Source organism: Callithrix jacchus, chromosome 4 (assembly GCF_049354715.1).
Source record: "Callithrix jacchus isolate 240 chromosome 4, calJac240_pri, whole genome shotgun sequence".
NCBI lineage: Eukaryota > Metazoa > Chordata > Mammalia > Primates > Cebidae > Callithrix > Callithrix jacchus.
The window spans coordinates 20,573,689-20,587,680 of NC_133505.1; the positions used below are offsets into that span (position 1 = coordinate 20,573,689).

The 13,992-nt window shown below is 35.4% G+C and overlaps 1 protein-coding gene across 8 annotated transcripts in view; it reads left to right on the plus strand.

Annotated features, from left to right (window-relative positions):
* Nucleotides 1-9,409, plus strand: part of LOC100406559 (orofacial cleft 1 candidate gene 1 protein) — a 212,734-nt gene extending 203,325 nt beyond the window's left edge. For 6 of the 8 annotated variants that reach the window (XM_035294963.3, XM_035294964.3, XM_035294961.3 and 3 more), the window contains 2 exons: nt 3,041-3,301; nt 6,638-9,409. In XM_035294963.3, coding sequence (XP_035150854.3) covers nt 3,041-3,208 — 168 coding nt within the window. In that variant the 3' untranslated portion in view covers nt 3,209-3,301; nt 6,638-9,409. Of the gene's footprint in view, nt 1-3,040; nt 3,302-6,637 lie in introns of those variants that run through there. The other 2 variants (XM_078370564.1, XM_078370563.1) reach the window with 1 other exon arrangement.
* The last annotated feature ends 4,583 nt before the right edge of the window (nt 9,410-13,992 follow it).

Genomic DNA, 13,992 nt, shown 5'->3' on the forward strand with positions numbered 1-13,992 from the left:
TTTCCTGGGATTAAAGCTGCCTCTAGTCATCGTTCATAAAGGAAGGGTTTATCCCTCTGTAAAATTTAGTTTCCTCTAGATTTCTTTGTGTCCCCAGTTTCCCAATGGGTTAAAAATATAATTTTGTAATTTAACTGATTTTTTTTTCTTTTTATGGTGGAAGTGTTGGCTACTTTTGATCATCTCCATCATAACCAGAAGCAGGACCTTGAAGGCTCTCTGATTTTGAAATCAATTAATCAACTTCTTTTCTGAAAAAATAATAATCATTATAAAGAATCAGAAAGTATAGAAAAACAAACAACATTTTGTGAATATGCATGTTTATCATTTTTGCATCATTTACTCTAGTCCTCCCTGGATTATTTTAATTTAAAAGTATGTTTAAAAGTATATTCTTTATGCTTTAAAAGTGTAAAGAATATTACTTTCTCTTCCAATCCTCCATTCAACAGTAAGACTTCAAAATTCTCATTTGCTTCTTGAATTCCATTTTTCTTCACTTACTTTTCACATGTACCTTTTACAGTCTGGAAGATCAAATGCATCACCCTTATGCTATGCATAGAGTTCAGCTTTGTAGCAGCTCTTCCTTCTGAAGGGGTACTCTTTTAACTTTTATTTTGGTTTGGGGGACATGTGAAGTTTTGTTACATAGGTAAACTCATGTCATGGGGGTTTGTTGTACAGATTATTTCATCACTCATGTATACATCCAAGTACTTGAGGGTGGAGGGTGGGAGGAGGAAGAGGGGCAGCGCCAAAGAGGTGCTTTTCATGGCACTCATTAAATAAAGTTACTGTGAAGACATTATGATCGCCAACTACGAGGACTCTCATGATGGAGGGCATTGATAGTTGGGGGAGACCAAGATATATATTTTTCTTAACATGTGGTATTTAACTAGAAAGCTAATGAAAAATCCTCATGGGAATGTCACATCATAGGATAGCTATGGAAGTGCTCAGCTTTGTGAAAAGGATCCTCTGCGAAGTTCACTAAAATTTAGTGAGCTTTGTTGCCAGAGAGGAAAAGAATGAGTTACAAGGAGTTACAAGCTAAATGTTGCAGCAAAGGAAAGGCACCAAAAGAATAACCACAACTGTTGTCAGTTAAAGTCATTTCCTTTATTTAATAATTTGTGGCTTTTATTTTTCTTCTCAGTCAGTATCAGTGACTAGGTTTGGTCTTGTTCATATGCTTATTTATTTTCGGGTGGTCTGGGTAGTTGCATGTGACTCCTCCCTCTTGTAGAACACATTGAGATGGAGTTTCTCTTCAGTCGAGTGGGCTGCAGGATGTTAATTATTGTGGTTGGTAACCTTTAACTATTTCGCATGCACTTAAAAAGAGATGCTGCTGTTTTGCATGTTTACAGATGTAATTTAACCTTGACTATGTTATTTTTCTGTTTATTAAAATGAGCTGTTACTAAGTCATCTTGGAAGTGGTTGGGATAGTCCTAGAAGAAAGAAATTTTAAAAATACACATTTCATATTTTCTGAGAATGTTTGTATTTACTAAGTGGATAATTACATTAACTTTGAGAAAAAGATATTTATATCTTTGTTTTTTATTGATAAGAGAACTCAAGTGCATGGAAAATCATGTATAAAAATAAGAGAAGTGACTTTATAAGACTGCAACAAAGTTAATGATAGAATTTAGTCAGTACTGGACAAACTCTTAATTTGTCTACTTTGAATGCATAGCTGAATACATACGAGTTTGGTCTAACAGGGGCTCTAGTTTTCACTTCTAAATTCAGGGCTAAAAATAAATGAAATTATTGTCAATAGCATCAGTTCAACTTGATTTTTAAATGATGGCCCAAAACAGGATTCTGACTCCATTTCTTCCCCTTCTCCTCAATTAACTTTTATTCTCTTATCACAAAGTGACTCATAGCCAACTAGCCAAATGAAAAGTACAGCTTGATTAAAGATCTCTTTTGTCAGTAATTTGTACCTAATGTTTGTAGCTTTCCCATAGGCTGTTGTTAAAAACTGGTAAATCTGGTTTAAATCAAACCTGATCCTGTTAATGGTTTAATAGCAGCTGCCACAGAGTTATGACATTTTTCAACAGATGCCTCTGTTTCATTTTATGCCTAAACTAAGTCCTGGTATATTTACACAAATTGTATACAATATACCTACACACTTTTGGTTTAAAATTGTCTAAGTTTAAAAATAGTCTAAGTCCCGATCTTCATCTATTTATAATTATCCACACAAAATTTTAAAAAGAAATCCAAGGCTATAATCTATTTTTTTTAAAAGATTATTCATGTCTTGCATTTCTTTAAAAAAGTTTTTTAAGGCTATGGAATAGGCTCCATCTCTACATCTGGGGACTTGAACAGGGCGTGGTCATTCTGATTATATCACCCATCTTTACACTCAGTGCTATTTATTTAGCACTGGCAACTTGCTTATACAGCATGTGTATTATTGTGTCAACTGAAATAAACAGAAAAAAAAATCACAAAATTAAATGGAATTTTATTTTTTCTTCAAGAGGTGGACTTTGCAATAATAATTCAAGTTATCATTATGGGTAGGATAATTTGCAGTAATATGTTTAACCACTTTTTGAAAAGCATTTGTTCTGTGCAATGCAGATGTGCTGGGTAAGTGAATGAGACAAAAATGAATGGCAGGCATTCAAAACAATGACTATGATGGAAGATAGGAATAGTTGTACAGCAGAGGTGCCAGCTCCATCTAAGAGGAATGAACACAGACTACTGTGTGAGTTAGCATGTTACAAACTTGATTTCTAAAGCATGTGAAGTTTAGAATCTTGAACTGGCAGGGTCAAATTTGGGTTGGTCACGTTTTCATAGTTGCTGACTTACCTGGGGCTGAAAGAATTGTTTATGTAAATACATCCGATGGTGAGTTTTCAAGGGCAAACAACAGGAGTATAGAGCAATGTTTTACTTAACTCTAAATTGTCTATAGGCATCACTGAATGTAACGTGTTTCTAAAACCAGAAGTGTCCCAATCTTCTCTTATCTTAATCTTTTTCACAGGTGCTCCCTCAAAAGGAAACTGTGAAACCTGGCATGGCTTTCTTGTTTGATCTCTTCCTCCTTCGTGGAACATACTCCTGCCCAGACCGGGTTGTGGGCTGGGCAGTGTTCCCTTTGTGTGACAACTTTGATCTAGTGGAGGGAAAATTCAAGTGTCGTCTTTTCTGAGGACATTATGACCAGAAGCTTAGCAAATTCAGGAAAATTGAAGATTTGATTTGTCTGGACTTGGATAGCTGGCTGTGCAATCTCTATTTTCAGGTTTGTGGTGTGATTTTTTAAGTGGCAAGGAATTAAAATGTTTTCTAAAGCTGTTTCTTTCTAGCCTTTAGCTTCCTTTCATGTCATTGGAAAATTAATAAGTATCATAGAATGGTAAAAGTTATTATGTCTTAATGCTGATTTCTGATAATGAAGATTAAATAGATATTTAGAAACAAGAGATAAAATTATAGAATTAGTGGGAAATTTAAAGATCATTTAATATAATCTTCTGTTGTGAATGAGCCAGAACTGCCACCCAAGTCTCAGTTCACAATCTATCACTGCTAGAGTGGAGGGTGCAGCTTCATCTCATAAATATGGGAACGGAGCTCTGGTAAGTCTACTTATCAAGGTGGATCATTTGAGGCCAGGAGTTCAAGACCAACCTGGCCAACATGGTGAAACCCCTTCTCTACTAAAAAAAATACAAAAACTAGCCAGGTATGCTGGCGCACACCCAGAATCTCGGTGATTTAAAAGGCATAGGCAGGAGAATCGCATGAACCCAGGAGGCAGAGTTTGCAGTGAGCTGAGATTGTGTCACTGCACTCCAGCCTGAGCAACAGAGCGAGACTCTGTCTCAAAAAAAAAAAGTGTTTACTGAGCTTCTATTGTGTGTTGTGCATTGCCTGTTCTAGGGATGCGAAAAGAATAAGCGTTTCAGCATATTTGTAGTGTGTGCTGTGTACCCAAACTTATTGTTCCTGATTCTGATGTTTTCCAGGTTGTTTGTGTCATATAATGCCATAAATTGTTCTTCTTTACCTTCATGTTTGATGTTTTCTTTATGAATCTGTGCATCTGTCTGTCTGTCTACCTACCTATCTACTTACCTACTTGATAGAACCATTAAACTGGGTGTTCCGAGGAAGCACATGCAATTTCATCCTTAAAATCAGCAGCTATATATTCTTGTATAACGATCTTCCTGTTTCTTATTTGCTTTGAGTAGAATTACCTGACATTTTTTTTTCTTATGTAATTCCATTATAAGTTTGGCTGAAATATCTTCTTGGGGCGGCATAGGTATGCTATTAATAAAATGACGATCATATGAATACATACCTGTATATTCAATCTGGAAAGTGTCATCCTAAGATAAATCTGATTGCACACTAGAATTCTGTGGGAAGTTTTAAAAACACTATTACCTGGGTTCTAGTCTCAGAGACTTTGTTTTAGTTGTTTCGTGGTGAGGCGTTAGGTATCAGAACTTTTTAAAAACTTCTAAGAATCAGAAACACTGATATAAATAAACTTGAAAAGGAAAATTATTATAAATGAATATAAAAAGGTTATTGAAAAATTATCTAAACGTTCAAGATAACTATAGAAAATTCCTAAGAAAATACTTTAGAAATTGGTGATTTGATTCTACACCAAGAGTCAAAATAAATATAGCCATAAGAAAGTAAGTTTTGGGCGGGGTGTGGTGGCTCACACCTGTAATCCCAGCACTTTGGGAGGCTGAGGTGGATGGATCACCTAAGGTCAGGAGTTCAAGATCAGCCCGGCCAACACAGTGAAACCCTGTCTCTACTAAAAATACAAAAATTAGCCAGGCATGGTGGCAGGTGCCTGTAATCCCAGCTACTAGGGAGGCTGAGGCAGAAGAATCACTTGAACCCAGGAAGTGGAGGTTGCAGTGAGCTGAGATCACACCATTGCACTCCAGCTTGGGCAACAAGAGCAAAACCTTGTCTCACCAAAAAAAAAAAAAAAAAAAAAAGAAAGTAAATTTTGGTCTAGCTAATGTGGAAGACATCTAACTTTAACTAACTTTTCCACTAACTATTCAAAAATTCAGTGTTCTATAAATTATGGGATGGAAAGTCAGAACCAGCTTTGTTTTATAAAAGACAATTTGTATAGCACTATTATTCATCATAAAACAGTTTATATTTGAGGTTAAATTAGAAGTAGCATTTAAAATTTGCAAGGTCAAGAAAAGTGGGTAGTTTATAGAAGCATTAGAATAATTTAGTTGACCAAAATCTACTTGAATTTGCACATATTACTAAAATTTTTCCCATTTTTTCTGACTTTCTATAAAAAATCCTTTGTAGAGGAAAAAAAAAAGAAATATTACAATTTATCTTCAGAGCCCAGCTGGCATTATCTATTAGAGATGGATGTAATTGTCCACTAACATTCTTATTTGATAGATAACAAAAATAATTTTCTCCCTCTGAACATGTTATGAGGAAGCAAGTCTTATTAACGAGAATAGTAACATGCAAGATGCATGATTTTCTGATTATAGGCAGAATAAGTAGGTGTGTAGATGCTTCTCTGTCATGAGGACAAAAACAAAAAGCTCATTTTCTGGAAATCCCATTTTCCTCTTATGTGACATTGTAAAATATGTGGATTTTTCCAATATGAGTTTTCTTAAATGCAAACACACATTTCTGAACAAGTTAATGCTGGATTTACTGAAAAAAGAACAAGTTGGATTGGGAAGAGCAAAGAGAGGTAATGCAGATGATGGAACAGAAAAGTGTTTTTTGCAACGCCCTGTTAGAAGAGAAAAAGGAAGCAAGTCAGTCCAGGTGAATCCTGAACACGTCTCTCCTGGCTCAGTCAGTGTGAAGGAACTGCCACTTTCAAAGAGGAGCTGGCTGAGCCAGGGCACGGGGCTTAGCCATGACCTCACATGTTCTCTCAGGGTGTCCTTAGGGATAGTACTTGGACTAATAGCCCTGAGCATCCCAGAGGAGGCTGGCCTACAGCTCTGAGTCCCCCACAGCATGTGTGTAAGGATGCAACAGGGAAAATTATGTCAGAAAAATAGCCTGTCACTCTTTCCCAGGAAACTTTTGTCTGTCAATTCCTCACTTTTCTGAATATTTCATTTCTTGTCATTATTTTCTCCAAGTAATTTTGCTACTAAAATTTTAAACATAGAGAGAAGTTGAAAAAATTGTATAATGAGCACTCATTCACTGCTAGATTCTATAATCTTGTCATTTCTTGCTGAACTTAAAATATTATTTCTTGGAGATATTAAACAGTGAATGAATAGTTGCTGAGTTCCTCCCAGCATGAGTGTTAGATAATGTTATTTGGAAGAAGAAATTTTGAAAATTATAAATTGAAATAAATGAGAAACTAATACATACAAAGCAAATGGCACTATCTGAAACAATTGTGTAAATTTGTTAATACAAAAAATTTTGCATTCTTTGTAATGTAACCAAAAAGAAGCATATAAGGTTTGGAAAACTAAATTTATTACTGACCTTTAAGCTCTTTCAAATTCTCATTGTTTTAGATGAAAACTAACTATGTAACAGTTTCAACAATTTAGGTAACAGATTGATCTCTTAATAGGTCATCAAGCTCCCTTTGCATTTTGATGGTCAAAAAAATGATGAAAGCAATACTTGACTTTCCCCTGGATTTCCAGTTTGTCTAATGGCTAAAGGAGAGAAAGCAGAATCAGGAGTGGATAATACAGCTGGCCTTTCAGAAAAAGCAGCAGAGAAGAACCCCTGTGCATCAGTGGATGAGGAAGAAGGTAAATCCTCAGTACATCCTTCTCAGGGTTGGTTGACTTTTTTTTCCCCCAGCATTCTATTGCTAGCATTTCAAGTTGTGTTATATAAATTATATTCTGAATATAAGAAATATTTATTCTTTTAAAATATGTTAGAATATTAGTTTTTATATTACATTGTTTGTTAAATGTGTAAATATAAAATAGCATCATTGAAACAAGTCTTTTTCTATGACCTTACTGCTTTGAAAGTTTATTTGTTGTTGTAAAGGGGAAATACTTTGCTTCTGTTGGTTTTTATTTTTAGATTTCCATCTTTCTTGCCTGCTCACAAGACTGGTAACCAAAAACTGGCCATGAAAGATAAATATTTTCAGAAAAATGTTGTCAATTAATATAGTTTATTTTATTGGCCTTTGTTTTCAAAGACTGGTTTAATCAGGCAGTAAATAAGCAAATAAATAAATTTTGAGGATTGAATAAAGTATTCAATCCACAAAAATTCCAACTTACAGAATAGATGTGCTGTTGGAGATTATTATACTTTTTATAAAAGGATTACTGCATTTACCAAAAGATTCACAAGCTTCTTTAACAGGATGTATCCTCCAGCAGTAAATATTGGTATCAGTTAAAATAGTAGTTGATGGATTGGTATTAATTATAATAATGGTAGTAAATAATAGTCCTGCCAGAATTATTGTACTAATGCTACAAGCATTACCATTGATAAGAAGTCTTGTAATAAGTAACTGATCTTTATTTTTGAAATTATTAATTTTTTTTTTGAGATGGAGTTTCGCTCTTGTTACCCAGGCTGGAGTGCAATGGCGCGATCCCGGCTCACCGCAACCTCCGCCTCCTGGGTTCAGGCAATTCTCCTACCTCAGCCTCCTGAGTAGCTGGGATTACAGGCACGCGCCACATGCCCAGCTAATTTTTTTGTGTTTTTAGTAGAGACAGGGTTTCACAATGTTGATCAAGATGGTCTCGATCTCTTGACCTCATGATCCACCTGCCTAGGCCTCCCAAAGTTCTGGGATTACAGGCGTGAGCCACCGTGCCTGGCCCCAAATATTTTAAACATCTTATCCAGAAAATAGCATAACAAATACCACTACCCAGCTTTGCTGATTTTTATTATTTTATCATATTACTTCCCATTTTTTCTTTCAAAAAATAACATTTACCCGTAATTAATGCTCTCTGTGAACTGCTCCCTAATTCTATTCCTAGCCTTCTCAGATTTCTGTTTGATCATTTTCATGCATATCTTAAAACATTTTCTACAGATATGCAGTATCACTAACAATATGTATCTTCTGTTTTTAAGCTTTATATAAATGTATCATATTTCACATCTGCTTCTGCAATTTTTATTTTCTCTCAACATTGTCTTTGATGTTTAACTATATCTATTGTCTATTTCTAAATTACTGATTTTATTGCTATATTCAATTCCTTTGCATGACTATAACGAAATTTATTGATTTTTGTTGTTGTTTCCACTTATACTCTATTGCAAACAAAGAAGCTACAATGACCATTCTTGAACATGCTCTGCTTGTGCATATGGGTGGGAATTTTACTAGAGTCTATATAACCCCGAAAGGAATGGCTGAATCACAGTGCACACAGTTTCTAAATGTATAGACTAGTGACACTGCCATCCCTAGTAGTGTGTCAATTTACCCTCCTGACAGTTGTGTAAGAGAGTTGCTTTGGCTCACATTCTGTCAACCCTTGTTATTGTCAGATTTTTAAAGTTTTGCTGATTCAATTGGCATGCAATATCTCTTTATTTTAATAAGGAGTTTTCAGGATGCAAGTATGTTAGAGCATTTTAAAAACGATGTATATTTCTGTTGACCATTTGGATTTTATCTTGTGTGAATTGCCTGTTCCTATACTTTGTTCACTTTCCCTTTGGGCTGTTTTTTCCCTCATTGATCTGTAAGAGTTCTGGGGCTTTGTTGCTGTTGTTGTTTTTAGGTGAGTGGTAGGGGACACTTATTTTCTGATTCAATTTCTGATTGTTACTTATTATTTCATCATTCTATATTTAATTCCTTAAAAACTAATTGAGTTAATTTGGTCATAATATATTATCTTTTAAATTTTAAAATTTATTTTCAATTGTTAAAGTTTTATTGAGCAGGTGATATATTCTAATTGTTCAAAAGAAAACTTGCCTTTCCCTGCTCCCCAGCAACCTAGTTCTTCTTCCTGAAAGAAACTGATGTTTTTTGTGTATTACTCAATAGGTATTTTTATGTATCTATAAGAAAATACACAAAACTATTACTATAATTTTGAAATACCATTAACTCTATTTATTATATTATATATTTTTCTTGTCATTCCTAATGCCGATTGTCAATACTAGTCATCATTGTTTTTCTTTATTAGTCTTGCTTTCTGTCTTTTCATTCATTTTTTCAGTATACAACTGATACATTTTCCTTCATTCAAGTTCCCCACTGATTGTTTATTTTCCATGATTTTCTTCAGGGTAGATAAATTATTTTCTTCAAGTAGATAAATCTACAATATGTAGATCAGAGAAAATTATTTAAATCAGTTAGTGCATACAGGTTTATAATTGTTATAATTGTTATAGTCTATTAATCCTTTTGAATTTGTATTCTATTTCATCTGATATGAATATTACCCACCTGAATGATTTTTTATTTAGTATTTACATGGCGTACATTATTATGCTACACTTTATTTTTAAATTGTAACATTTATCTGTAGTACAGTTTGGGCATTTATCAGTAGCATAAATCTGGATTTTATTTTGTATTCAAGACAAGTTAAAGGGTAAATAAATATAGTTTTAGATAGAAAGAATAAATATTAGTATTTGGTAGAACAGTAGGAAAATTGTAGTTAGCAATAATTTATAGTATGTTTCAAAATAACTAGAATATCATCTTTGTAGTATTCATAACACAGAAAAAAGATAAATTACTGAGTTGATAGATATCCTTAATATTCCAATTTGATCATTAGCTATTTTAGAGAGGTATCAAAATATCACATGTACTTCCAAAATATGTACAACTAACATATAGCAATTAAAAATAGAAGAAAAGACAAGTAGATAATATGTGCTATTTAAATAGGTAAGTTTAAAGTTTTGGAAATTACTCTTAATGTTGTATTTGTACTTGCTGATGGCATCTAATTTTGCACTTTAAATTTACTATCCAATTTCTTTGCTTTTAAAAAATTTGTTTATGCTTTTCTGTCTCAGTAATCTACAGATTTTATTCATTACTTTAAATGCTATCTTAATGTCTCACTTACATATTTAAGTATAAAACATCTTTAAAATTCTAGGTTCATTCCATATTTTCGTGGATGTGGCAAAGATGCCTCATCCATTAAAAACACCTCCTCTTCCTATTGCTATTGTTGGCTATAGTTTCAGTTTCACTTTTTTATTAGACTCAACAGCTAGCATTTTTCTCTCTTAATGATAAATTAATTTAATGACACATTTGTGCTTCATTATATTTTTAAGATAGCATGTCTTCATTCTGGCTCCAGTTTTCTTCTTGCTGAAATAAGTCTTTAGTAATTCATTTAGAGTTTGGATCTCTCTTAGTCATTGCATGTCTGAAAGAATCTTTATTTTTTTCCCTCACTTTGATAGAACATTTAACCATGTATAACATTCCAGGGTAGTAATACTTTTTCCTTACCATTTTCCCACTGCCTTTTTATGTCTATTGTGGCTGATCAGAAATCAGTGTTAAGTGGTAGCCATTATAAAGGGAAGTGATGTATTTCAATTTCGATTTTAGATAGAGCACTCTGGTAATTTTTAGGAAGATTTATTTGAGCAGGGCATGTCTAAAATCAGAACAAGTAGGAAAAGCTTAGAATAATCCAAGCAAAAGATGAGGGCCTCCATTAGGGCAGAGATAATAAAGTTAGAGAAGAGAATGAACGTCATAAAATATTAAATAGGTGGAATAGAATTGCCATAAACATGATGTTGTTGACTGATTGAATATGGATGGTGGAGGATAACAAAAGCTGATTCCTAAACTTTGAACATAATAGCTATGGATATTAACCAGCAGATAATAGGAATTACAGGAAGAGGAATAAGAACAGAGGATAACTTGGAGCTTGATTTTGGATCTGCAGGGTTTGATATTTCCATATTATATCCAAATAAAAATGTTCAAGAGGGCCGGGCATGGTGGCTCATGCCTGTGATCCCAGCACTTTGGAAGGCCAAGGTGGGTGGATCACTTGAGCTCGAGAGTTTGAGACCAGCCTGGGCAACATGATGAAACCCCATCTCTACTAAAAATACACAAAATTAGCTAGGTGTGGTGGTGGGCATGCCTGTAATCCCAGCTACTTGGGAGGGGGCAGGAGGATTGCTGGAACCCTGGAGGCAGAGATTGCAGTGAGCTGAGATAGCACCACTACACTCCAGGCTGGGTGACAGAGCGAGACTCGATCTCAAAAAAAATTATGTAGTTCAAGATACCATTGGGAAATGGACATGAAGAGAGAGAGAGAATGGGGGGGAGAATATGTTCATTAGAGTCCACATAGAGACTCTAGCTGAAACTGCTAAGTGGTTGAGTTTAGCCAGAGAGAATGTGTAGAGGGATAGTGGTATTGAGTTGAAAACACAAATCAGGGAAACAGCAATATCGCAGGAGAAGAATGATGGATGCCTACCATGGAGCCATAATGGCCAGACACAACACCTACACGAGTCTTCCTGTCTTATTCTGCCTATCAGCTTCATAGAGGGTGATAAATATTTCTAAAGTTGTTACTAAGTTTCTTCAAGTCCCTTAGAGATGGAACCAACACAAATGCCCATCAAAGATAGACTGGATAAAGAAAATGTGGCACAGATAACGCCATGGAATACTATACAACCATAAAAAAGGATAAGCTCATGTCCTTTGCAGGGACATGGATGAAGTTGGAAACCATCATTCTCAGCAAACTGACACAAGAACAGAAAACCAAACACTGCATGTTCTCACTCATAAGTGGGTGTTGAACAATGAGAACACATGGACACAGGGAGGGGAACATCACACACTGGGGCCTGGGAGGTGGGGGGTTAGGGGAGGAATAGCAGGGGGTGAGGTGATCGGGGAGGGATAGCATTAGGAGAAATACCTAATGTAGATGATGGGGTGAAGGATGCAGCAAGCCACTGCCATGGCACATGTATATCTATGTAACAAACTTGTATGATTTGCACATGTACCCCAGAACTTAAAGTATAAGAAATAAATAAATAAAAAAGAGATTATGCTTTCTTGGGTCAAGTGCAACTCTCTGCCAGGCTCAAGTATTTGAACTCCTGGGCTTCTGTATTTACACCTGACCTGCTTTCTTGTGAGTAAGCCAATATCACATAACAACTGAGATACCACCATCTCTACCTCCAGACAACTAAATATCAGTTTATAGAGCAATGGCTACCTGGAGATATATTCAAATTTTATACACAGAATACATATATGTCAAATTATGTCACTGGCTTTAAACAAATATTTCTAAGAATAAATTAGAAATCAGATATATGTTAAAGCTAGGTAACAGACATCACAGTTATAAAGCAACTTGATGAAAGTGTATTGTTTCTCACATGTTAGAACTAGGATTTGCGGGCAGAGAAGGTAAGAAATGGCCGACAACGTGGTCTGGTTTTGGTGGGTAAGGTGTGGTGCTAGTGGTTCTCAAAATGCACAACTTGAAGCTGGCTTTAAGCATTTTTTATGTTGAAATTTAATAGGTTCAAGGCTTTAATTTTGACATTTTAAATGCAAATACCCAAGGCAATACTTAGTGTGGATAAAAGGAAGGTAAGAAGTGAGGCATAAAATAAGCCTTAGGCCCTGGCAGTCTGAAAAAGAGCAGAGAGTATCATAAAAGGGGCCCCTTGGGATGCTGAGGTGGTCAGATCACTTGAGCCCAGGTGTTCAAGACCAGCCTGGGCAACATGGCAAAACCCTGTCTCTACAAAAAATACAAAAATTTGCTGGGTGTGGTGGTGAATGCCTATAGTCCCAGCTACTTGTAGGGCTAAGGCAGAAGGATCGCCTGAGCCCAGGAAGTCAAGGCTGCAGTGTGCTGAGATCGCACCACTGCACTCCAGCCTGGGTGACAAAGTGAGACCCTGTCTCGAAGAAAGGGAGGTTGGGTTCCCAAAGCTCAGACCAGCCAGTGTCAGATTGAGCCTCATTCCAGATTCCTGTATGGGGCAGTTATGTGGAGGATGTTCATGGACACTGTGGGTGATTCTCATTCAGTTGTCTCTGCAGGAGAAATACTTTTACACCATTCCTGTATGTGGAATTAGATTAGTCAGGCCTTCCAACCTGAGGGCCTGAGATGTTCTTGTTCTGTGAAGACAAATGAACATTAGCATATCATCTGTGTAACCTGGGAATCTAAGACAAAGAAAGGGAAGAAAAGGACGAAGCCCTTGCTGATGGTTGAAGATCATCTTCCTAAGAAAAAATTAATGATTCATAAAATACCAAAAGGCATGATCATGATTTCATTTGATAAAAGCAATAGAAAACCACTGCTTGTTTTGCTTAAATATCAAATTCAAAAGTCAACTGTAAAGCCAGTACATGAAACACTGTAAAATACATATATTTGCAAAGTAAATAGGTTTTTTTTTAAATTAAATATGAAGCTAAATATTCTTATTTTAGGATGTTTAACTTTTGGGAAAGTGAGTTTGACTTAACTAATAAAATGTCAGTATTATTGATGTTTCAAACTAGTGTTAGGATACTGAGCAGAAGATGAGAGGGAATTACTCTCAGATCATTTTCACCACTTCCCGGTTTTTCCTCAGTGTAATGTGGCTGTGTTTTCCACGCCTCCTGCACTAAGCTATACACTTGACTTTTAGAATACTGCCCCCAGGTCCCCTAAAAGGAGGACAGGTAGCACTCCAGAAAACATGAATACCAGTGTGTTCAAGCTGAGAATACTGTTTATCATGAGAGGAAGAATCTTTCTGTTTTAGGAAAATGCTTTTTAAAAAAACGATTATTCATTTGCTCTGCTCTGAGCATGGAGACTGGTTCAAGCCCTACATTCAAAGACTGCAGAGGTACCTTCTGCTTCTATTCTATAGAGAAACAGAACACAAAAATCTCTTCAAATACATGTCTCC